This window comes from Pristiophorus japonicus, chromosome 1 (assembly GCF_044704955.1).
Source record: "Pristiophorus japonicus isolate sPriJap1 chromosome 1, sPriJap1.hap1, whole genome shotgun sequence".
Lineage (NCBI taxonomy): Eukaryota > Metazoa > Chordata > Chondrichthyes > Pristiophoridae > Pristiophorus > Pristiophorus japonicus.
Window position 1 is genome coordinate 180,777,697 of NC_091977.1, and position 26,712 is coordinate 180,804,408.

Below are 26,712 nucleotides of genomic sequence, written 5' to 3' on the forward strand. Positions count from 1 at the left end.
GGATCTGTTGGGCTAAAAAAGGCATAAGCGCTTGTGGCGCGACTGGCTTGTTGGTAACTCTTTGTCTCCAGACACCATCTTCACATAGCTTAATTCCTGCCTCAATGTCCATTTTTCCTTTCGGGAGCACTCGCCTTGCATTGTTTGAAGGTCTCGTGTCAGAGTCCTGAGTGCTTTCAATCTGCACATCTGTGTTGGTTCTTCTGGAGGAACGCCCTGTGAGGCGGCATCTTTAGCTGCCTGGTCGGCTAGGGCATTTCCCTGTGCTTCTGTGGTATTTTTCTTGGTATGGGCCTTACACTTCAGGATGGACACTTCCTGAGGTAATTGTATGGCCTCTAGTAAGTCTCGGACTTCTTTTCCATTTCGGATGGGTGTACCAGCAGCAGTGAGGAATCCTCTTTTCCGCCACAACAGACCAAAGTCGTGAGCGACTCCAAAAGCATAACGCGAATCTGTGTAGACATTAGCTGTCTGTCCTTCTGCTATTCGACATGCTTCTGACAGGGCCCGTAACTCGGCCTGTTGTGCTGACGTTCGTGAGGGTAAACATCCTTTTGCCACTACCTCATATAAGGTTGTAACTGCCCATCCTGCTTTTCTGGTACCATTGTCAACAAAGGAGGAACCATCTGCAAACAGGATGAGGCCTGGGTTGTGTAGAGGCTCCTCTGCTGCTAAGGCTGCTTCTTCTGTTTCTTTTAAAATCTCCATGCAGTCATGCTCTTCACATTATCCCCCCCTCTTGCTCCCTTGATTCTGACATCGGGAGCATAGTTGCGGGATTAACCAGGCTGGCCCGGACGATATGGAGATCAGGAGCTTCCAAAACTGCTGTCCAGCGGGTCCATCTAGCTGCCGTCACCTGAGACATTCTATTCATAGACAGCAAAGCGTGTACAGTGTGGGGACACTTGACAATCAGCTTTTGGTCGAGGACTAGACCCGCAGTGACCATTACCGCTCGACATGTAGCTTCCATAGCCCTTAGGCAACTTCCCCATCCGAGGGCTACCACATCCAGTTTTGCCGAATAATAGCCAATAGGTCTTTGCCGATCCCCATGTTCTTGTGTCAGTATAGCTGTCATATATCCTTCTTTCTCATGGACAAACAGTGTAAATGGCTTACCACTGTCGGGGATTCCCAGAGCCGGTGCCAAACACAAAGCCTTTTTCAAACTCAGGAAGGCCTCTTGCTGTTCCTTAGTGAGGGTGATGGTTTCTTTAGAGGCACGTTTCCCCTTTAAGATATCATTCAATGGCTGAGCAAGCTGTGTGAAGGAGTCAATCCAATTTCTGTTAAAGTTACACAATCACAAAAAAGACCTTAGTTCCTGAATAGTGGTGGATGTTTTAGCAGCCCGAATGGCTGCAGTTCTATCCTGAGTAAGTTCTCTCTTTCCTTGTGAACTCTTTTGTCCCAGGTATACAACCTCTTCTTGGGATATTTGTGCTTTGTCGATGCTGGCTTTATGTCCTTTCAGCCGAAGGTGATCCAGCAAAGCTCGTAAATCTTGTTCATGCTGTTCTTCCGTGTTTGAAGCTAGCAGGATATCGTCTACATATTGGATGACTGTGGATGACAGGGGAGGTAATTCTCGCAAATGGCTTTGTAAAGCCATGTGGAATACCATAGGGCTGTTGTGGAAACCCTGCGGTAACCGGGTCCAAGTATACTGTTGTCCTTGGACCGTGAAAGCAAACCACTGTCAAACCTCCGGTGCCAGAGGCACCGACCAAAATCCGTTGGCCATATCTATAACCGAGAAATATTTATGTTCCGGTTTGAGGGCATTAAAAATGGTGGAGGGATCTGACCAAAGGAGCTTTTTGATCAATGCACTGGTTAGCTTTCCTATAATCAACAGTCAAACGCCAAGTCTCATTAGATTTCTGTACCGGCCACACGGGGCTATTGGAGGAGCTATGCGTTTTAATAAGCACCCCTTGTTTCTCCAATTGCTGAATAACCGGTAAGATTCCCACGATGGCAGTTGGACTGATGGGATACTGTTTAGTGCATGGAGGCTTGGTCCCGGTAAATGACGCAGGTTCCATCTGGAGTAGGCCACAATCGTTCTTATCTTTAGCCCATATCGGGTGTTCCTTCAATTCTTCTTTCTTCAAAGTTCTAATTGACCATGTCACCTGACCATCCTCGAAATGCAGCGATGAATCTACTTGGATTAGAACGTCCATTCCCAAAAGGGGTTGATCTACTGGGCCTATCCAGACCGGCGTGGTTAGTTCATGTGGACCCAGCCCTATAAGTACCGATGTTGTCCTTTTAATTTCCATTTTATGGCCCCCAACTCCATAGGCTGTACGTGCCCTACCATCCAACGACAAAAAATCTCCATATTGTAGGGGTAAGCATGTTAATTCCGCCCCTGTGTCTAAAAGACAGTCCACATCCTTATCGCCCACCCTCACAGTTATATATAGCCCATCTCCCCTTTGTTGTATTAGTGCGAGGAGGGGGGCCAGGGTGGGCTCTAATCGTTTTTTGTTATCCCAAGTAACTCCTTCTCTTGTTGTATTGTCAGTCGCTTAAATGCTTCTATGAGGTCGTTATCTTGTGACAAGCCTGGCTTGTTGGCTGAATTGTATCCCTGGCTGCGTCCTCTTCTCCAGCCACGACTTTTCTGTTTTGCCCTGCATGTCTTGGCTCAGTGACCTTCTTTCCCACAATAATGACATTTTCCGGGTAATTTTCCTAATGACTGTTTATCGGAATCCTGGGATTTCCATCCCATAGCCTGTACAGCTCGGACTTTAGCTCCCATATCCCGATCTAATTGGTTACATCAATCCACCAATGCTGCAAAGGTAGTTCCTCTACCTTCCCAGTTCGGTAACGCTACCTTAAGCATTTTGGACAGTTCTGGCTTTAGACCTGCCACAAAAGCTGCTTTCAGGGGTCCAAACACTTGTTCGTCCATTTCCTCATCCGTATTATTCATACCCAAATGTTCTAGCCACATGCATCTAAACCGCTCGTCATACTCCAGGACCTTCCTTTCTGTTGGCAGGCTGCAATTTTTCCCCAGTTTGTCTTAGCTGGACTGAAGGCTTGCAGCTAGTGTTTAATCGCCTCCCATCCTGCGTCTAATTCTTGCTCATTCTGCCCCAAAGCTTCTTCTACCTTGTCGTGCAATTTTCTTCCCTGTGTTTTTGGCACCATTATGGTCAAAATTTGCACTCCGTCCCAGGGATGAAGTTGATATATATTTCTTAAGTGGTCCAGTTGGTCACACGTTTTTACTCACCCTTTCTTTGGATTGGGCAATTCCTTGGACCATTTATCAATTTTCTCTGGGTCTGCCGGATCATGAAATAAGTATTCTGCATACACCCTTTTCTTCATTTTTTTGGTTCCGCCCTCATCCACAGTCTCTTCTGATTTGACTACAACTCGTCTTTTTTTAAACGGGGCAAAGCGCACCCCGAATTCTTCATCCTCCGACCCTGTATCGTCAGAGGATTCAGAATCCGTATCTATTCCTCGGTCGTGTCTTTGGGTTTGCGCTTTTAATTTATCCAAACATGGGTACCCTGGGAATTGATCAATACATTTTCCTTTTCCTATTACTGTCTCTTGACCTAATTATTTTTTTCATTCTTTAATTTCACCTTTAAGATCTTTAACTTCCGCTTCCAGCTTTTCAAGTTCAAGCTTTTTCTGTCGCAGCTGCGCACAAACAGCTTGCAATTGATCCTTTGTACTGGTCAGTTCTCGATCATGTTGGGAACGCATTATAATTTCATTCCGGTTTCGGATCTTTCCCATAACAGCTAGGGACCATCTAGTTCGCTCTTTATTTTTCATACGGGTCGTTTTTCCCCAGGCCTTTTTAATCTCGTCCAAGGACCATTGTCCTTTGTAGGTTCCGTACTTTTGTTCGATCTTTAATATAGGTTTTAGATAAATTGAATTGTTGCTCTATGTATTCTTTCAACTGTTCGAGAATTAAATCTAGCGAAACCTCAGGTGGTGCTTGCCCACCTTTAACAGTTGTAGGCAATTCTTTGCTCTTATCTCCTGCTGCCATAATACTGATTTCTTTACTGGGGTCTCGAGTCGTAGGCTTTCCAGCCGATCAATAGGTCTGTGATTAATTAACTAACACACCGCCGAAGTTTAGACGTCTATGGGACCTCGAGTCGACTACCAACCGGAGGGTTCGCAAACTGGAGGCTTTCGGAATCGCGTAGAAGAAGAGGCGAATTTAGACTTTTGACCGAGGACTTTTTTTATAAAGAGGAGTCCTTACCTCAGTATGTAGGTCCGATGTCCAAAATTCAGTTTATTTCCTCAGCGATTGTGTTCGTGACGCCAAAATTGTTAGATCTCTTAATTTCCAATGAAATACGAACTCCGATTGTAGTTTTAATTTCTTTATTTCTGGCAGAGAGCAACAACAAGCTTCTGGCTTTAAGCCAGGTCTTTGTCCTTCTGAGACCACATGGTCAAAATGGCTGTATTTATACCTGGATCAATTTACAGAAAAGAACTCGCCTTCTTTGACCTTATTGGCTCAATTAATAGTCTTTTAACCTTTTAATTGGCTCGCTACCCAAGGGTCCTAAAATGTCAAGTTGATTGATGACTTAATGCAACATGCTACCACTCACGTAGCATCTCTGACTTGTTGTCTGTGAATTTTCACAGCCTGTCTAACAGCCTGTTTGAATTCTCTATCAGATTAGATCACCTCTCATTCTTTTGAATTCTAATGAGTAGAGGCCCAACCTACTCAACCTTTCCTCATAAGTCAACCCTCTCATCTCTGGAATCAACCTAGTGAACCTTCTCTGAACCACCTCCAAAGCAAAGTATATCCTTTCGTAAATATGGAAACCAAAACTGCATGCAGTATTCCAGGTGTGGCCTCACCAATACCCTGTACAACTGTACCAAGACTTCCTTGCTTTTATACTCCATCCCCTTTGCAGTAAAGGCCAAGATTCCATTGGCCTTCCTGATCACTTGCTATACCTGCATACTTCTTTTTGTATTTCATGCACAAGTGCCCCCAGGCCCCGCTGTACTGCAACACTTTGCAATCTTTCTCTATTTAAATAATAACTTGCTCTTTTTTTTTTCTGCCAAAGTGCATGACCTCACACTTTCCAACATTATACTCCATCTGCCAAATTTTTGCGCACTCACTTAGCCTGTCTATGTCCTTTTGCAGATTTTGTGTGTTCTCCTCGCATGTTGCTTTTCCTCCCATCTTTGTATCGTCAGCAAACTTGGTCCTTCCTCCAAGTCGTTAATATAGATTGTAAATAGTTGGAATCCCAGCACTGATCCTGCGGTACCACACTGGCTACTGATTACTTGTGCAGTAACCTTTTATGTGGCACCTTGTCAAATGTCTTCTGGAAGTCCAATTAGACTACATCCACTGATTCCCCTTTATCCACCCTGTTCGTTACATCCTCAAAGAATTCTAGCAAATTTGTCAAACATGACTTCCCCTTCATAAATCCATGCTGACTCTGCCTGACCGAATTTTGCTTTTACATAAGAACATAAGAACATAAGAAATAGGAACAGTTGTAGGCCATACAGTCCCTTGAGCCTGCTCTGCCATTCAATAAGATCACGGCTGATCTGATCATGGACTCAGCTCCACTTCCCCTCCTGCTCCCCATAACCCCTTATCCCCTTATCGTTTAAGAAACTGTCTATTTCTGTCTTAAATTTATTCAATGTCCCAGCTTCCACAGCTCTCTGAGGCAGCGAATTCCACAGATTTACAACCCCCTGAGATAAGAAATTTCTCCTCACCTCTGTTTTAAATGGGCGGCCCCTTATTCTAAGATCATGTCCTCTAGTTCTAGTCTCCCCCATCAGTGGAAACATCCTCTCTGTATCCACCTTGTCAAGCTCTCTCATAATCTTATAAGTTTCGATAAGATCACTTCTCAAAGGAATTCCAATGAGTAGAGGCCCAACCTACTCAACCTTTCCTCATAAGTCAACCTCCTCATCTCCGGAATCAACCTAGTGAACCTTATCTGAACTGCCTTCAAAGCAAGTATATCCTTTCGTAAATATGGAAACCAAAACTGCATGCAGTATTCCAGGTGTGGCCTCACCAATACCTTGTATAGCTGTAGCAAGACTTCCCTGCTTTTATACTCCATCCCCTTTGCAATATCCATTTGCCTTCCTGATTACTTGCTGTACCTGCATACTCACTTTTTGTGTTTCATGCACAAAGACCCCCAGGTCCCTCTATACTGCAGCATTTTGCAATTTTTCTCCATTTAAATTATAATTTGCTTTTTCTATTTTTTTATGCCAAAGTGGATAACCTTACATGCTCCATCTGCCAAATTTTTGCCCCTCACTTAGCCTATCTATATCCCTTTGCAGATTTTTTGAGTCCTCTTCACAATTTGCTTTCCCACCCATCTTTGTATCATCAGTTAACTTGGCTACATTACACTCGATCTCTTCATCCAAGTCATTAATATAGATTTTAAATAGTTGAGGACCCATCCCTGCGGCACCCCACTAGTTACAGTTTTCCAACTGGAAAATGACCCATTTATCCCGACTCTCTGTTTTCTGTTAGTTAGCGAATCCTCTATCCATGCTGATATATTACCCCCAACGCTGTGAACTTTTATCTTGTGCAGTAACCTTTTATGTGAAACTTTAACGAACGCCTTCTGGAAATCCAAATACACCACACCAACTGGTTCCCCCTTATCCACCCTGCTCGTTACATCCTCAAAGAACTCCAGCAAATTTGTCAAACACGAAATCCCTTTCATAAAACCATGCTGACTCTGCTTGATTGAATCATGCTTTTCCAAATGTCCCGTTACTGCTTCCTTAATAATAGACTCCAGAATTTTCCCAACGACAGATGTTAGGCTAACTGGTCTATAGATTTCTGCTTTTTGTCTGCCTCCTTTTTTTAAATAGGGCCATTACATTAGTGGGTTTTCCAATCTGCTGGGACCGCCGCAGAATCCAGGGAATTTTGGTAGATTACAACCAATGCATCCACTATCTCTGCAGTCACTTCTTTTAAGATCCTAGGATGTAAGCCATCAGGTCCCGGGGACTTGTCCGCCTTTAGTCCCATTATTTTACCGAGTACTACTACTTTAGTGATGGTGATTGTATTAAATTCCTCCCTCCCTATAGCCCCTTGATTATCCACTATTGGGATGTTTTTAGTGTCTTCTACCAGGAAGACCGATACAAAATATTTGTTCAACGTCACTGCCATCTCCCTGTTCTCCATTATTAATTCCTCAGTCTCACCCTCTAGGGGACCAACATTTACTTTAGCCACTCTTTTCCTTTTTTTTGTACCTGTAGAAACTCTTATTATTTGCTTTTATATTCCATGCTAGTTTACTTTCATAGGGCCCAAGTTTCGGGCCGCGCCTAGAACGGCGCAGCCCCGACCTGGACGCCCGTTTTTCGCGCCACAAAGTGCGCCTAAAAAAAACTTCCAGATTCTCTGGCTCCTTGCTGGTCCTCTGGCCCTCGGCGCGGCGCAGCACGAGCTGCAGGGGGCAGAGCTAGGTCCCTGCGCTGAAAAAAGTGCCGGGACCTCTGCACATGCGCGCTACAGTGGGCGCACATGTGCAGTAGCTCCGGGCGCCCAAAACTGTGTGGGAGGGGCCCGAAGCACGCAGCCCCTAGCCCTGGTCGAATGGCCTCACTGGGGCTACGTGCATAAGGCTCCTCCCACGCCCAGCTCCTGCTTCCTCCCGACCCGACCCGACTCCCGCTTCCCCCCCCAACCCCCGGACCGGACCCAACCTGACCTCCCTCCCCCCGCCCCGACACGAACCGCCCCGAACCGACCTCCCTTCTCCCCACCCCCCCGATCCGATCCGATCCGTGCTCCTGACCCCCCCCCACCCACCCCCCGGACCAGCCCCGACCTGATCCGACCCGCGCTCCTGACCCCGGACCCGACCCGACACAACGCCACCTACCTGTAAATCTGGTGCTGGGGACGGGCCCTGCCCGAAGTCTTGGGCCCGGCCGCCTCCGCCCCCCCCCCCCTTTCTCCTTCCCCCCCCCCTTCTCCTTCCCCCCCCTCCTCCTTTCCCCCCCCTCCTCCTTTCCCCCCCCTCCTCCTTTCCCCCCCCTTCTCCTTTCCCTCCCTCTTCTCCTTTCCCTCCCTCTTCTCCTTTCCCTCCCTCTTCTCCTTTCCCCCCCTCCTCCTTTCCCCCCCTCCTCCTTTCCCCCCCCTCTTCCTTTCCCCCCCCTCCTCCTTCCCCCCCTCCTCCTTTCCCCCCCTCCTCCTTTCCCCCCCTCCTCCTTTCCCCCCCCTCCTCCTTTCCCCCCCTCCTCCTTTCCCCCCCCTCCTCCTTTCCCCCCCCTCCTCCTTCCCCCCCTCCTCCTTCCCCCCCCTCCTCCTTCCCCCCCCTCCTCCTTCCCCCCCTCCTCCTTTCCCCCCCCTCCTCCTTTCCCCCCCCTCCTCCTTTCCCCCCCTCCTCCTTCCCCCCCTTCTCCTTTCCCCCCCCTTCTCCTTTCCCCCCCCTTCTCCTTTCCCCCCCCTTCTCCTTTCCCCCCCCTTCTCCTTTCCCCCCCCTTCTCCTTTCCCCCCCCTTCTCCTTTCCCCCCCCTTCTCCTTTCCCCCCCCTTCTCCTTTCCCCCCCCTTCTCCTTTCCCCCCCCTTCTCCTTTCCCCCCCCTTCTCCTTTCCCCCCCCTTCTCCTTTCCCCCCCCTTCTCCTTTCCCCCCCCTTCTCCTTTCCCCCCCCTTCTCCTTTCCCCCCCCTTCTACCTCCGCCCTCCCTTCTACCTCCGCCCTCCCTTCTACCCCGCCCTCCCTTCTACCCCGCCCTCCCTTCTACCCCGCCCTCCCTTCTACCCCGCCCTCCCTTCTACCCCGCCCTCCCTTCTACCCCGCCCTCCCTTCTACCCCGCCCTCCCTTCTACCCCGCCCTCCCTTCTACCCCGCCCTCCCTTCTACCCCGCCCTCCCTTCTACCCCGCCCTCCCTTCTACCCCGCCCTCCCTTCTACCCCGCCCTCCCTTCTACCCCGCCCTCCCTTCTACCCCGCCCTCCCTTCTACCCCGCCCTCCCTTCTACCCCGCCCTCCCTTCTACCCCGCCCTCCCTTCTACCCCGCCCTCCCTTCTACCCCGCCCTCCCTTCTACCCCGCCCTCCCTTCTACCCCGCCCTCCCTTCTACCCCGCCCTCCCTTCTACCCCCCCCTCCCTTCTACCCCCCCCTCCCTTCTACCCCCCCTCCCTTCTACCCCCCCCTCCCTTCTACCCCCCCTCCCTTCTACCCCCCCCTCCCTTCTACCCCCCCCTCCCTTCTACCCCCCCCTCCCTTCTACCCCCCCCTCCCTTCTACCCCCCCCTCCCTTCTACCCCCCCCTCCCTTCTACCCCCCCCTCCCTTCTACCCCCCCCTCCCTTCTACCCCCCCCTCCCTTCTACCCCCCCCTCCCTTCTACCCCCCCCTCCCTTCTACCCCCCCCTCCCTTCTACCCCCCCCTCCCTTCTACCCCCCCCTCCCTTCTACCCCCCCTCCCTTCTACCCCCCCCTCCCTTCTACCCCCCCTCCCTTCTACCCCCCCCTCCCTTCTACCCCCCCCTCCCTTCTACCCCCCCCTCCCTTCTACCCCCCCTCCCTTCTACCCCCCCCTCCCTTCTACCCCCCCCTCCCTTCTACCCCCCCCTCCCTTCTACCCCCCCCTCCCTTCTACCCCCCCCTCCCTTCTACCCCCCCCTCCCTTCTACCCCCCCCCTCCCTTCTACCCCCCCCTCCCTTCTACCCCCCCCTCCCTTCTACCCCCCCCTCCCTTCTACCCCCCCCATCCTCCCCTTCTACCCCCCCCATCCTCCCCCTCTACCCCCCCCATCCTCCCCCTCTACCCCCCCCATCCTCCCCCTCTACCCCCCCCATCCTCCCCCTCTACCCCCCCCATCCTCCCCCTCTACCCCCCCCATCCTCCCCCTCTACCCCCCCCATCCTCCCCCTCTACCCCCCCCATCCTCCCCCTCTACCCCCCCCATCCTCCCCCTCTACCCCCCCCATCCTCCCCCTCTACCCCCCCCATCCTCCCCCTCTACCCCCCCCATCCTCCCCCTCTACCCCCCCCATCCTCCCCCTCTACCCCCCCCATCCTCCCCCTCTACCCCCCCCATATCCTCCCCCTCTACCCCCCCCATATCCTCCCCCTCTACCCCCCCCCCATCCTCCCCCTCCCTGTCAAACACACAGAGAGATAGAGACACTGACAGAGACACACTGGGGGTGGGTGGGGGGGCGCATCCCAGCATGTTGGAGGGCAGTCGGTAAGTAGAAAATGTTTTATTTATTGATTTTTAAAAAAAATTATTTCTTAATTTTTTTTGATTGATTTATTGGTTGATTTATTGATGTTTTTATCATTTATTATTGATGATGGCTCTTTATTTGTAAAACTGAAGTGTTTAATGTTTGTAAACTTCCCTTTAAACCTCCTTCCCCCCCCCCCCCCATTCCCTACTGATTTTCTAAAGTGTAGACAAGGTTTTTTCGAGCGTACAAAAATCTTCACTTACTCCATTCTAAGTTAGTTTGGAGTAAGTTTTCACTGCCGAAACTTTGAAAACAGGTGTAAGTGGCCGGCCTCCCCCCCCCCCGCTTTTGGAAAAAAAAATTCTGTTCCAAAGCGAAACTCTTCTAACTGACTAGAACTGGAGCAAACTACATGCCGAGAATTTGAATTTCTAAGATACTCCGTTCTACACCAGTTGCTCCAAAAAATCAGGAGCAACATGAGGCCGAAACTTGGGCCAATAATCTATCTTCCCTCTTTTTATCATTTTTTTAGTCGTTCTTTGCTGGCCTCCCACTAATCTCGGCCACATTGTATGCATTTGATCTAGTATTGTGCAATGAGTAAGGGTTAATTGATAACCTTGTAATAAAGGGGCCCTTAGGGAAAAATGACCATAATGTGATAGAATTTTACATTAAGTTTGAAAGTGAAATCTAAATCCAAAACTAGGATCTTAAACGTAAGCCAAGGAAACTAAGTAGGTATGAGGGGAGAGTTGACTAAGGTAGATTGGGAAACCACATTAAAAGGTATGACATTAGACAAGCAATGGCTAGTATTTACAGAATTAATACATAACTTACAACAAACAAACATATATTCCTTTAAGCTTGTTGATTGTGAGGTGGAGTATGGCGGCGAGGAAGATTGAGAAGAGGGTTGGAGCGATGACGCAGTCCTGTTTGACCCCGGTCTGGACGTAAATTGGGTCTGTAATGGATCCGTTGGTAAGGATCACGGCCTGCATGTCATCGTGAAGCAGGCGAAGGATGGAATGGAACTAAACTACAGAACCAGTGGGAAGCTGTTTAACCTACGCCGCCTCCAGTCCAGGCCCAAGATCACCCAACCTCTGTCGTTGAGATGCAGTATGCGGACGACGCCTGCGTCTGCGCACATTCAGAGGCTGAACTCCAGGACATAGTCAATGTATTCACTAAGGCATATGAAACATGGGCCTTACGCTTAACATCCGTAAGATAAAGGTCCTCCACCAGCCTGTCACCGCCGCACAGCACTGCCCTCCAATCATCAAGATTCACGGCGCGGCCCTCGACAACATGGACCATTTCCCATATCTCGGGAGCCTCTTATCAACAAAGGCAGACATTGATGTGGAGATTCAACATCGCCTCCAGTGTGCCAGTGCAGCCTTCGGCCGTCTGAGGAAAAGTGTGTTTGAAGACCAGGCCCTCAAATCTACCACCAAACTCATGGTCTACAGGGCTGTAGTAATACCCACCCTCCTGTATGGATCTGAGGCATGGACGATGTATAGAAGGCACCTCAAGTCGCTGGAGATATATCACCAACGATGTCTCCGAAGATCCTGCAAATCCCCTGGGAGGACAGGCAGACCAACATCAGTGTCTTCGACCAAGCTAACATTCCCAGTATTGAAGCACTGACCACACTCGATCAGTCTCGCTGGGCAGGCCACATAGGTCGCATGCCTGATACAAGACTCCCTAAGCAAATGCTTTATGTGGAGCTCCTTCGTGGTAAACGAGCCAAAGGAGGACAGCGGAACCGTTATAAGGACACCCTCAAAGCCTCCCTGGTAAAGTGCGACATCACCACTGACACCTGGGAGACCTTGGCCGCAGACCGCCCGAGGTGGAAAAAGTGCATCCGCGGGGGCGTTAAGCTCTTCGAGTCTCAACGCAAAAAGTGTAAAGAGGCCAAGCACAGGCAGTGGAAGGAGCGCACAGCAAACTACCCTCACCGATCCCTTCCCTCGACAAATGTCTGTCCCACCTGTAACCGGGTCTGTGGCTCTTGTATCGGACTGTTCAGCCATCAGAGAACTCACTTAGGGAGTGGAAGCAAGTCTTCCTCGATTCCGAGGGACTGCCTATGATGGTGGTTCCTTTAAGGCACAACAACCCCAGAGGAAAAGTGGTCCAACCATGGATATCGAGAAGTTAAAGATAGTATTAGATCAAAAGAAGAGGCTTATAATGTTGATAAAAAAGAGCAGTAAGCCTGAGGATTTGGAGCATTTTAGCATTTAGTAAAAGAGGAACAAAAAATGATAAAGGGAAAATAGAATGAGAGTAAACTAGCGAGAAACATTAAAACTGACTGAGAAAGCTTCTATAGATATGTAAAAAGGAAAAGATTAGCAAAAGTAAATATGGGTCCCCTACAGGCTGAGACAGGAGAAATTATATTGGGGACAAAGGAAATGGCAGAGAAATTAAACAAATACTTTGTATTTGTCTTCACTGAAGAAGACCCGAAAAACCTCCCGGAAATACTGGAGTACCAGAATGAGGAACTGAAATAAATTAGTATTAGTAAAAAAAAATAGTACTGGAGAAATTAATGGGACTGAAAGCCGATAAATCCCCTGGACCTGATGGCCTACATCTTGGGGTTTTGAAAGAGATGGCTATAGGGATAGCAGATGCATTGGTTGTCATCTTCCAAAATTCCATAGGTTCGAGAATGGTTCCTGCAGATTTGAAGATGGCTAATGTAAACCCGCTATTTAAGAAAGGAGGGAGAGAGAAAACGGAGCTACAGACCAGCTAGCCTGACATGAGTAATAGGGAAAATGCTGGGATCTGTTATTAAGGATGTGGTAACAGTGCTTTTGGAAAATAATAGGATTGGGCAAAGTCAGCATGGATTTATGAAAGGTAAATCATGTTTGGCAAATGTGTTAGTTTTCTGAGGTTGTAATTAACAGAAAAGATGAAGGGGGAACCAGTGTATGTGGTGTATTTGGAATTTCAGAAGGCATTCAGTAAGGTGCCACATAAAAGGTTACTGCACAAGATAAAAGTTCGCGGGGTTGGGGTAATATATTAGCATGGATAAAGGATGTGTTTAAGGACAAAAAGTAGGGAGTAGGAATAAATGGGTAATTTTCAGGTTGGCAGGGTGCTGCAAGGATCGGTGCTTGGACCCCAGCTATTTATAATCTATATCAATGATTAGGATGCGGGGACCAAATGTAATGTATCCAAGTTTGCTGATGATACAAAGCTAGGTGGGAATGTAAGTTGAGGAGGATGCAGAGAGACTTCAAGGGGATATAGACAGGCTAATTGAGTGGGTAAGAACATGACAAATGGAATATAATGTTGAGAAATGTGACATCCACTCTGGTAGGAAAAATAAAAAAGTAGAGTATTTTTTTTAAAGGGAATAACTATTTGTACTACATTTTTTTTGACAGACGGGTGTCTGTTGAGAGCCCCCCGCCCGTACTGCACTTTTTTGACTGGAAAAAATGGCCCGGAATTTGCGATGGGTAATGGCGGTGAGCTAACACCTGTAAGATGTGTGGCCGTTCATTGCTTCAAGGAATCTGCACAGCCTGCATTTCAATCTTAACTATGCATGCATGGTATTTTGAATGGCTTATGCAGTCCCTTAAAGGGGCTGCGTTGGGCCAAAAAAAATTACAGGAAACATAGGTCATTACCCCTCTGAAACTGAGCTCAACTTCAGGATTTAGCACATGCTCATCTAAGCATGGAAATCCTGAAGTTGCGGTCAGTGGTTCACTGCTTTGACACTGGCTGCACTGTGCACCCCCCACCGCCATAGTAATCGGTGAAACTGACGAAGACTTGGGCGTTTCCAAGGTAATATCGCTGTTAAATACCCCATTAAATGGTGAGCCTTGTTGGAAAGAGTGTAACTGGGGTTTTAACAGCATAATGAATAATAAATTCTGGCCGTGAAAAACTAATTTTTATATTTGTGGATAGTCAAATTCTCCATTATGACAAAGATTACAATTTTTTTTAAACTTTAAGTTTGTTCATGATATTTTAGGTTCTACCTTATCCCCATATGAGAGTCCCAATCTTTATTTCACTCTAACATTTTTTTAAAATCTGGATAAACGCAGTTCCTCTTTCCTAGTTTCCTATTTGAGAATTCTGCAATGTGATTGACAATGATCGCGCAATCGCTGTGGGCAGCTTTCTTCGGGGCCAGTGGCGAGTGCCTTTACTTCACCGCTGACTGAAAATTATGGGCCTCTTAATAGGAGACACATGGGATACTAAGACTGTTTTTCCTAGAGCACAGAAGGCTAAGAGGATTTAAGATGTTTTTAAAAATGGGCTGTTTTTATAGTGAATAGGGAAAGATTACTACTTGTTGGGTATCTGTAATGAGGAGTCATCAATTTAAAATTGTTGCTGAGAGTAAGGAGAGATTAGAAGAAATTTCTTCAGTCAGAGTTATTGGAGCACATAGTGCTTTGCCACAGGGAGTGGTTGAGTCGGGTACCATTGCATCTTTAAAGGGAAAATTGGATAAATATTTGAAGCAGAGGAAGAGTGTGTGAGGCAGTGGAATTAGTTCTGGATTGCTTTTGCAAAGAGCCACCACAGACATGAGCTGAATGGTTGCTTCTTGCACTGTAAACTTTTATATGATCGTAAAAGAACAGTAAATACGGTGCCTGCATTCTTTACTACAAGATGATATATTGTACAAATATTCTGATCAAGTTTGAAAGACAGGTTAAAGGGGGCTGATAATACTCGAGATAATCCAATGGGATAAAAAAAACTGGCATATACACAACTCAAAGTTGCGTCCTCCAGCAATATTTTAAAGAAAAGAATTACAGGTTTTGAAATTGGGTAGGTACAATTCAAAATTTTGGATATTTTTAAGGGTGGTGTAAGAGGTAGATGGAATATCTCTCCTCTTTCTCCCCCCCACCCCTCGCCCTGCAAAAAAAAAAGCTAGAAGTAATTTTTAAAAGAAAAAGATGATTGGAGTTGGTTTAGATCAGATTAAATGAGATGTAAGCTGAAAAGGACACTTGGATGTGGAATGAAACAGAAATATAATCATTAAATGAAATAAGAGCTAACTTGAGATTAAAATGAACTTGAAATCATGTTGATAGGAGCAGAAATGAGAGAAAGGGAAGAGGAGAAAGCAAACTTAAAAAATCTATAATTCAAAAAAAGACTTTGATAGGACGTTGAATACAATGAACATAGAGCATTGAACAAAGCATTCACCAAAGTAAATTCAATTCTAGCGAAGGTTGTATAAGGGAATTATATCAATAATACAATATAAAATCCTAGCTTCAGAAATGTTTTTGAATGTTCCAAAGTAACACTTGTGATAAAATGGGAAAGATTATTTTGTGTTTGGTATTGTCAAGTATTTCAATTGGAATTTTTAATTATGTGCCATGTCATTTTGAATGTGCCATACTGTCTCAACCAAGTAAATTTGCTTGTGATAACAGTCTTGTTTTACTTAAAAATTTACTTTAAAAAAAATAAACAACAATCTTTCTCTCTTCCCTTTTAACATCTGGATCACAAACAAACCATGAGATGAGCCTAGATCCATGTTCTAGCTGACGGGTGGTACTTTTTTCTATTTCAGTGAAATAGTTTTGAAGTACAGGGTGAACCTCCCGTATCCGTCACTCTCGGGACCTGGCCTGTGCCGAATTAGGGATTTTGTCGGATGAGGGGAGGTCAGCGGCCTGATGTCGGGGAGGGGTGGGGCAGGAGGTCGGCGCCCTGGGCAGGCCTGAAGTGTCGGCGGGCCACGAAGGAAGTGTCGGCAGGCTGAGTGGCGGTGCAGCCCCAAAGTTGGGGTGGCGGTCGGCCGCGTTCTGTGTGTGCGTACCTAGCCGCTGCAATCATGTCGGACGAGGGGCGGTGCCAGATAAGGAGGTCCAACCTGTACTTGATCATTGAAACATTTATTTTCTTCCACAGTTCTGCATTACTTCCCTGAGTACCAGTGGTTGGTGGATTTTGCTGTTTCGGCCACAATTGTTTACTTCATTACTGAAGTCTACTACAGTCTGACAAACTCCCACAATGAGATGAATATTAGCATTGTTTGGTGCCTGCTGGTCCTTGCCTTTGTATTGTATCCTTTTAATGGCTGCAAATGTAACATTGGATTCCTGTATTGACTTCTCATTTTATTTTAAAATATGCAAGGATTTAACTGAAGTTGAGCTGCATTGCACAGTTGAAAAAGAAAATAATGCTTTGTTATTTATTTAATCGATGGCTGCAGTAATAGTTTGGAGAAGATTGCTAAAAATGCATCCAATCATTAACTTAGTTCCATTGCTATGTGACCAAGTTATATAAATTATGTCCAATTTCAAAGCATGGCAAATAGTCACTTTATTCACACCTTCTTTGTCATTCAGGCATACATTGTGAGAACTTATCCAATCCATTAGTTCTGAAAATAATATTTTTTGTATTAATGGGTATTGAAACCGTGTATAAAAACGTATCCTAGAAGGCCTGGGTTCTGTTGCACAACTTCTTCGGACTCTCCTTTGCTACACCTGGTGCTTGGCTCAGCTTTCAGTGACATTTCTAAAGAAGAGGAGGAAATTCATTATGTGATGGTTATGATGTATTACTGAGCAGCCAGACAAAGTGCTTTGGTATATGTCAATAAGTGAATAATGAATGAATAAGATGAATCATAGAATGTTGCAGCACAATAAACATCAGAGGGAATCCAGCAATTTTTATGTTAGTTTGTTGTATTGTCTGAAGGTCGTTACTGGTGTTGTAATAAAAACTTGCTATCAAAACAAATGAATTTAAAATATATTAAGTACTGGAAGTTTTGTTTAACCTTTCTAAGAACAACCTACTTCTGTAGAAAGAATGGGATTCACCCTAATTAGCTCAATTATAATGCTCTCTTTCTCATGACACATATTTCAAGTTCAGTTCATGTCTTTCTTTTCCTTTTCTGAGTTGGTGAGCGTGCATATTGCTTAATTGCGATAGTTGCAAAATCACTTGTATTGTACACTTGTTTCCCATTGCCAATTTGCTGATTTTAAAATATATAACTTTCAAAAGTGCTCTCGTTACCCTGCCACAGTTTTTGTATAACAACTGGGGAGACGGTAGGCGGACCCAATTTCATTGCCTGCCCTTTGACCACTAATATAGGCTCACAATATAGGCTGTTTGCTTCAGTTGTTTTAGAGAGCAGCAATGTTAGTAGTTTAGTAAGGCAACTTTAACCAAGTTTGTTTCTGTGCCTTTTTGAAGGAATAAAATACATGGGCATGGTAATTTAGTGGTTATGTTACTGGTCTATTAATCCAGAGAATGCAAGTTTAAATCCCACCATCACAGTTGAGAATTTGAATTCAGTTTTTTTTTTTAAACCTGGAAATAAAAAGCTGTTACCAGCAAAAGTGACCATGAAGCTGTCAACTTGTTGTAAAAGCCCAAATGGTTCACTGATGTCATTTTAGGGAAGGAACTATGCTGTTCTTACCTGGTTGGGGGAAGAGTCTGGCAGCAGTACAAACTTTATTTGTGGAACCCGGAGTACTCCTGCTTCACCTGGCCCAACAAAGATGTTTTAAACTTATCCGACGGCCTTTGCTGGGTGTCGTAGAGCATTCACAGCAGATGCTCTGCTTATTAGGCAGTTAAAATTGCATCGGGGTCCTAATGACATCATAGATCCAAATTCTTAGTTATTCATGAGGTTTCCGAGTCCGACTGGCACTTCAACTGCCCAAAGAAACATCGCCATTATAATAGGAAAAGAGTGGTGAGTCCGCCACTTAGATTTTTAACTCCTGTTCCATCCAATTTCTGCCAGAGAAGGAGTAAATTTTTTCTCTCTCGTTTTCCCAGTACATGATGAAAGTTTCACAAACAACTTATTTACCAGATGCCATCATTTAGTAACCATAATAGACGATGCAAAATGTCATCCTTAAAATCAGGGCTGAACAGTTCTTTTTAACATGTATTGTAAACGTCTTGGGAGTGTTACTTATTCCCAAACATTCACTATGCAGATCTCATGAACTACATGATGCTGCGATCTGCGCAGAGCAGTCAGCTATTGTACATTGTTGGGGAGGGTGTTTTAGATTGTAATTAAAGCTTCAGTCTGCACTCTCTGGTGGTTTATGATGTTATTAGAACCCCATGATTGAATTACAGTCTTATAACTCCTTCTACCATAGTCATTATTCTATGTTTTTGGCTTTGTGCAAAAGTGTTTTATTTATGAGTCAAATCTTTCTTCAGCAGACAAGCAATCTATCTATGGTGATGTAATCTTACCCAGAATGCCCTCAGGAATGGAATGTTACTCCCCAGATGCAATATTGCAAGCTTGATTGCTCTTTTACTGAGGCGCACATGGTTAAAGGACTGTTTCTGGAAAAACTGTTTCTGTAAAGTAGTGTTCCTCTTAATAAATTGAGGAACAAATTGAAACATTGAACATGGGCAATCTTCCATGTGTGGGAACCTAAAACTTTTAAGAACATAAGAAATAGGAACAGGCGTAGGCCATATGGCCCCTCGACCCTGCTCTGCCATTCAATAAGATCATGGCTAATCTGATCATGGACTCAGCTCCACTTCCCTGCCCGCTCCCCATAACCCATTATCGTTTAGGAAACTGTCCATTTCTGTCTTAAATTTATTCAATGTCCCAGCTTCCACAGCTCTCTGAGGCAGCGAATTCCATAGATTTACAACCCTCTGAGATAAGAAATTTCTCCTCATCTCTGTTTTAAATGGGTGGCCCCTTAGTCTAAGATCATGCCCTCTAGTTCTAGTCTTCCCCATCAGTGGAAACATCCTCTCTGTATCCACCTTGTCAAGCCTCCTCATAATCTTATACATTTCGATAAGATCCCCTCTCATTCTTCTGAATTCCGATGAATAAGGGCCCAACCGTACTCAACTTTTCCTCATAAGTCAACCCCTTCATCCCCGGAATCAACCGAGTGAACCTCTGAACTGCCTCCAAAGCAAGTATATCCTTTCATAAAGAGGCATATAAATTGGCCAGAAAAAGCAGCAAACCTGAGGACTGGGAGAAATTTAGAATTCAGCAGAGGAAGACAAAGGGTTTAATTAGGAGGGGGAAAATAGAGTATGAGAGGACGCTTGCTGGGAACATAAAAACTGACTGCAAAAGCTTCTATAGATATGTGAAGAGAAAAAGATTAGTGAAGACAAACGTAGGTCCCTTGCAGTCAGAATCAGGTGAATTTATAATGGGTAACAAAGAAATGGCAGACCAATTGAAAAAATACTTTGGTACTGTCTTCACGAAGGAAGACACAAATAACATTCTGGAAATACTAGGGGACCAAGGGTCGAGCGAGAAGGAGGAACTGAAGGAAATCCTTATTAGTCAGGAAATTGTGTTGAGGAAATAGATGGGATTGAAGGCCGATAAATCCCCAGGGCCTGATAGTCTGCATCCCAGAGTACTTAAGGAACTGGCCCTAGAAATAGTGGATGCATTGGTGGTAATTTCCAACAGTCTATTGACTCTGGATCAGTTCCTATGGACTGGAGGGTAGCTAATGTAACACCACTTTTTAAAAAAAAAGGAGGGAGAGAGAAAATGGGGAATTATAGACCGGTTAGCCTGACATCAGTAGGAGGGAAAATGCTGGAATCAATTATTAAAGATGAAATAGTGCATTTGGAAAGCAGTGCCAGGATCAAACTAAGTCAGCATGGATTTATGAAAGGCAAATCATGCTTGACATAAGAATTAGGAACAGGAGTAGGCCATCTAGCCCCTCAAGCCTGACAAATCATCTAGAATTTTTTGAGGATGTAACTAATAGAATGGACAAGGGAGAACCAGTGGATGTAGTGAATTTGGACTTTCAAAAGGCTTTTGACAAAGGTCCCACACAAGAGATTGGTGTGTAAAATTAAAGCACATGATATTGGGAGTAATGTATTGACGTGGATAGAGAACTGGTTGGCAGACAGGAAGCAGAGAGTCGGGATAAACTGGTCCTTTTCAGAAAATGGCATTCTGAAAAGGAACCTTTTGGCCTGACTCTCTGCTTCCTGTCTGTCAACCAGTGACTAGTGGGGTGCCGCAGGGCTCAGTGCTGGGACCCCAGCTATTTACAATATACAGCAATGATTTAGATGAAGGAATTGAGTGTGATATCTCCAAGTTTGCAGATGACACTAAACTGGGTGGCGGTGTGAGCTGTGAGAAGCATGCTAAGAGGCTGCAGGGTGACTTGGACAGGTTAGGTGAGTGGGCAAATGTGGATAAATGTGAGGTTATCGACTTTGGTGGCAAAAACAGGAAGGCAGAATATTATCTGAATGGCGGCAGATTACGAAAAAGGGCGGTGTAACGAGACCTGGGTATCATGGTACATCAGTCATTAAAGGTTGGCATGCAGGTGCAGCAGGCGGTGAAGAAGACAAATGGCATGTTGGCCTTCATAGCTAGGGGATTTGAGTATAAAAACATAGAAAATAGGCGCAGGAGTAGGCCATTCGGCCCTTCGAACCTGCACCACCATTCAATAAGATCATGGCTGATCATTCACCTCAGTACCTGTTTCCTGCTTTCTCGCCAGACCACTTGATCCCTTTAGCCGTAAGGGCCATATCTAACTCCCTCTTGAAATATCCAATGAATTGGCATCAACAACACTCTGCGGTAGGGAATTCCACAGGTTAACAACTCTCTGAGTGAAGAAGTTTCTCCTCATCTCAGTCCTAAATGGCTTACCCCTTATCCTAAGACTGTGTCCCCTGGTTCAGGACTTCCCCAACATCGGGGACATTCTTCCTGCATCTAACCTGTTCAGTTCCGTCAGAATCTTATACGTTTCTATGAGATCCCCTCTCATCCTTCTAAACTCCAGTGAATGCAGGCCCAGTTGATCCAGTCTCTCCTCATATGTCATTCCAGCCATCTCTGGAATCAGTCTGGTGAACCTTCGCTGCACTCCCTCAATAGCAAGAACGTCCTTCCTCAGATTAGACGACCAAAACTGAACACACTATTCAAGATGTGGCCTCACCAAGGCCCTGTACAACTGCAGTAAGACCTCCCTGCTCCTATACTCAAATCCTCTCGCCATGAAGGCCAACATGCCATTTGCCGCCTTCACCGCCTGCTATACTTGCATGCCTACTTTCAATGACTGATATACCATGAAACCCAGGTCTCGTTGCACCTCCCCTTTTCCTAATCTGCCTTCATGTTTTTACCCACAAAGTGGATAACCTCACATTTATCCACATTATACTGCATCTGCCATGCATTTGCCCACTCACCTAACCTGTCCAAGTCACCCTGCAGCCTCTTAGCGTCCTCCTCACAGCTCACACCTCCACCCAGTTTAGTGTAATCTGCAAACTTGGAGATATTACATTCAATTCCTTCATCCAAATCATTAATGTATATTGTAAATAGCTGGGGTCCTAGCACTGAGCCCTGCGGCACCCCACTAGTCACTGCCTGCCATTCTGAAAAGGACCCGTTTATCCCGACTCTGCGTCCTGTCTGCCGACCAGTTCTCTATCCACGTCAGTACATTACCCACAATACCATGTGCTTTAATTTTACACACCAATCTCTTGTGTGGGACCTTGTCAAAAGCCTTTTGAAAGTCCAAATACACTGCATCCACTGGTTCTCCCTTGTCCACTCTACTAGTTACATCCTCAAAAAATTCCAGAAGATTTGTCGAGCATGATTTCCCTTTCATAAATCCATGCTGACTTGGACCGATCCTGTCACTGCTTTCCAATGCGCTGTTATTTCATCTTTTAATAATTGATTCCAACATTTTCCCCACAACTGATGTCAGGCTAACCGATCTATAATTTCCTGTTTTCTCTCCCTCCTTTTTCGAAAAGTGATGTTACATTAGCTACCCTCCAGTCCATAGGAACTGATCCAGAGTCGATAGACTTGGAAAATGATCACCAATGCATCCACTATTTCTAGGGCCACTTCCTTAAGTGCTCTGGGATGCAGACAATCAGGCCCCGGGGATTTATCGGCCTTCAATCCCATCAATTTCCCACCTAATAAGGATATCCTTTAGTTCCTCCTTCTCACTAGACCCTCGGTCCCTAGTACTTGTGGAAGGTTATTTGTGTCTTCCTTCGTGAAGACAGAACCAAAGTATTTGTTCAACTGGTCTGCCATTTCTTTGTTCCCCATTATAAATTCACCTGATTCTGACTGCAAGGGACCTAAGTTTGTCTTCACTAATCTTTTTCTCTTCACATATCTATAGAAGCTTTTGCAGTCAGTTTTTATATTCCCACCAAGCTTCCTCTCATACTCTATTTCCCCCCTTCTAATTAAACCCTTTGTCCTCCTCTGCTGAATTCTAAATTTCTCCCAGTCCTCAGGTTTGCTGCTTTTTCTGGCCAAATTATATACCTCTTCCTTGGATTTAACACTATCCTCAATTTCCCTTGTTAGCCACGGTTGAACCACCTTCCCCATTTTATTTTTTACTCCAGACAGGGATGTACAATTGTTGAAGTTCATCCATGTGATCTTTAAATGCTTGCCATTGCCTGTCCACCGTCAACCCTTTATGTATCATTCTCCAGTCTATTCTAGCAAATTCACGTCTCATACCATCGAAGTTACCTTTCCTTAAGTTCAGGACCCTAGTCTCTAAATTAACTGTCACTCTCCACCTTAATAAAGAATTCTACCATATTATGGTCATTCTTCCACAAGTAGCCTTGCACAACAAGATTGCTAATTAGTCCTTTGTCATTACACATCACCCAGTCTAGGATGGCCAGCCCTCTATTTGTTTCCTCGATATATTGGTCCAGAAAACCATCCCTAATACACTCCAGGAAATCTTCCTCCATCGTATTGCTACCAGTTTGGTTCGCCCAATCTATATGTAGATTAAAGTCGCCCATGATAACTGCGGTACCTTTATTGCACGCATCCCTAATTTCTTGTTTGATACTGTCCCCAACCTCACTACTACTGTTTGGTGGTCTGTATACAACTCCCACTAGCGCTTTCTGCCCTTTGGTATTCCGCAGCTCCGCCCATACAGATTCCACATTCTCCAAGCTAATGTCCTTCCTTACTATTGCGTTAATTTCCTCTTTAACCAGCAACACTACCCAACCTCTTTTTCCTTTCTGTCTGTCTTTCCTGAATGTTGAATACCCCTGGATGTTGAGTTCCCAGCCTTGGTCACCGTGGAACCATGTCTCCGTGATGCCAATTATATCATATTAATTGCTGCCTGTGCAGTTAATTCGTCCACCTTATTACGAATACTCCTCGCATTGAGGTACAGAGCCTTCAGGCTTGTCTTTTTAACACACTTTGCCCCTTTAGAATTTTGCTGCAATATGGCCCTTTTTGATTTTTGCCTTGGGGTTTCTCTGCCCTCCACTTTTACTTTTCTTCTTTCTATCTTTTGCTGCTGCCCCCATTTTACTTCCCTCTGTCTCCCTGCATTGGTTCCCATTCCCCTGCCACATTAGTTTAACTCCTCCCCAGCAGCACTAGCAAGCACTCCCCCTAGGACATTGGTTCCGGTCCTGCCCAGGTGCAGACCATCCGGTTTCTACTGGTCCCATCTCCCCCAGAACTGGTTCCAGTGTCCCAGGAATTTGAATCCCTCCCTTCTATACCATTCTTCAAGCCACGTATTCATCTGAGCTATCCTGCGATTCCTACTCTGACTAGCACGTGGCACTGGTAGCAAGCTTGAGATTGCTACCTTTGGGGTCCTACTTTTTAATTTAACTCCCAGCTCCCTAAATTCAGCTTATAGGACCTCATCCTGTTTTTTACCTATATTGTTGGTACCTATATGCACCACGACAACCGGCTGTTCACCCTCCCCCTTCAAAATGTCCTGCAACCGCTCCGAGACATCCTTGACCCTTGCACCAGGGAGGCAACATACCATCCTGGAGTATCGATTGCTGCCGCAGAAACGGCTGTCTATTCCCCTTAAATAGAATCCCCTACCACTATAGCTCTCCCACTCATTTTCCTGCCATCCTGTGCAGCAGAGCCACCCACAGTGCCATGGACTTGGCTGCTGCTGCCCTCCCCTAATGAGTCATCCGCCCCCCAACAATACCCAAAGCGGTGTATCTGTTTTGGAGGGGGATGACCGTAGGGGACCTCTGCGCTACCTTCCTTCCACTGCTTTTCCTGTTGGTCATCCATTCCCTATCTGTCTGTATAACCTTTACCTGCGGTAAGACCAACTCAATAAACGTGCTATTCACGGCATCCTCAGCATCGCGCATGCTCCAGAGTGAATTCACCCGCAGCCCCAATGCCGTAGTGCGGTCTGTCAGGAGCTGCAGCAGAGTATACTTCCCGCACATGTAGTCGTCAGGGACACTGGAAGCGTCCGAGTTCCCACATAGCACAGGAGGAGCATGACACGTATCTGAGCTCTCCTGCCATGACTTAAACCTTAGTTTAACTTACAGGAGCAAGAAGGTCTTACTGCAGTTGTACAGGGCTTTGGTGAAGCCTCACCTGGAATATTGTGTTCAGTTTTGGTCTCCTAATCTGAGGTAGGACATTCTTGCTATTGAGGGAGTGCAGCGAAGGTTCACCAGACTGATTCCTGGGATGGCAGGACTGACATATGAGGAGAGACTGGATCGACTGGGTCTGTATTCACCTGAGTTTAGAAGAATGAGAGGGGATCTCATAGAAACATATAAAATTCTGATAGGACTGGACAGGTTAGATGCAGGACGAATGTTCCCGATGTTTGGGAAGCCCAGAACCAGGGGTCACAGTTTAAGGATAAGGGATAAGCCATTTAGGACCGAGATGAGGAGAAACTTCTTCACTCAGAGAGTTGTTAACCTGTGGAATTCCCTACCGCAGAGAGTTGTTGATGTCAGTTCGTTAGATATATTTAAGAGTGAGTTGGATATGGCCCTTACAGCTAAAGGGATCAAGGGGTATGGAGAGAAAGCAGGAAAGGGGTACTGAGGGAATGATCAGCATGCTCTTATTGAATGGCGGTGGAGGCTCGAATGGCCTACGCCTGCACCTATTTTCTATGTTTCTATGAAACCAAAACTGCACGCAGTATTCCAGGTGTGGCCTCACCAATACATTTATATAGCTGTAGCAAGACTTCCCTGCTTTTATACTCCATCCCCTTTGCAATAAAGGCCAAGATACCATTGGCCTTCCTGATCACTTGCTGTACTTGCATACTATCCTTTTGTGTTTCATGTACAAGTATCCCCAGGTCCCGCTGTACTGCGGCACTTTGCAATCTTTCTCCATTAAAATAATAACTTGCTCTTTAATTTTTTCTGTCAAAGTGCATGACATCACACTTTCCAACATTATACTCCATCTGCCAAATTTTTGCCCACTTACTTAGCCTGTCTATGTCCTTTTGCAGATTTTTTTGTGGCCTCCTCACATATTGCTTTTCCTCCCATCTTTGTAACGTAGCCAAGTTTGCTGACGATACATTCAGTCCCTTCTGCATGTTCAGCCATGAACTCATTGAATGGCGGTGCAGGCTAGAAGGGCTGAATGGCCTACTCCTGCACCTATTTTCTATGTTTCTTCCAAGTCCAAGTTATTAAATTCATGTGAATAAATCAAACACCATCACTGTTATGACTTGCCTCTCGTCAGTTGCCTCCTCGATGATTGGTGCTTTATTTGGAAAGGCTAATATAGAACTGATTCTTTCCTGGGATGGCTTGTCCTCCAGTTATAATCTTAGTTTGCTACAAAATTGCATCGTCTTTTAACCTAGTGGTGACTTATAGACCATCGTTGGCTGAAAAATCAGCCTTTATATCGAGTTTTTAGCAGATCAGGGGCATAATTATCAGCATGGATCCCATCTCCAAGGTGGAGGTTAGGGCACCGGAAATAACAGAAAGCTGGACTGTTACAGCATTTTTTTTTAAGAAAAAGGGATTTGAAATGGAGTGAAAGCAAATAGTTAAAAATAGAGAGAAAATGAGGGGAAGAGGGAAAAAATAGCCAATTTAAGAGTTATTGGGCCAGATTTTCGGCTTTCGTTGTTTTTCAGCGAAAACAGTAGCGATATGTGAAAATTAGCGTTTTTGCTGCACTCCCGTTTTTAGGCCGAACGTTTGTACATAAGCATTCGTGCCGGAAAACGCAAGTTTTGGCAACTTTAGTCCAGGGTCGTTTGCCCTGTGAGAGAGTCCTTGGGAGGAGGGCAAAAAAAATGACCAAAAAACATTTTAAAGATTCTTAACTAAGTAATCACTGCAAAAAAAATTAAAGAATAAAAACTTTAACTTACTTTTTTGCAGGTTTTTGTACTTACCGCTGCTGGCAGGGCTGCACTGAAAGGTTTGACCTGTCACTATTCTGGGAGCGCGTAT

The 26,712-nt window shown here is 45.6% G+C and overlaps 1 protein-coding gene across 5 annotated transcripts in view; it reads left to right on the forward strand.

Moving 5' to 3' along the window:
* The window catches only part of tmem161b (transmembrane protein 161B), a 144,316-nt gene that overhangs the window by 63,406 nt on the left and 54,198 nt on the right, over window positions 1-26,712 (forward strand). For all 5 annotated transcript variants that reach the window (XM_070885251.1, XM_070885260.1, XM_070885270.1 and 2 more), the window contains one exon: window positions 16,270-16,426. In XM_070885251.1, the coding sequence (XP_070741352.1) occupies window positions 16,270-16,426 (157 nt within the window). The remainder of the gene's footprint in view (window positions 1-16,269; window positions 16,427-26,712) is intronic.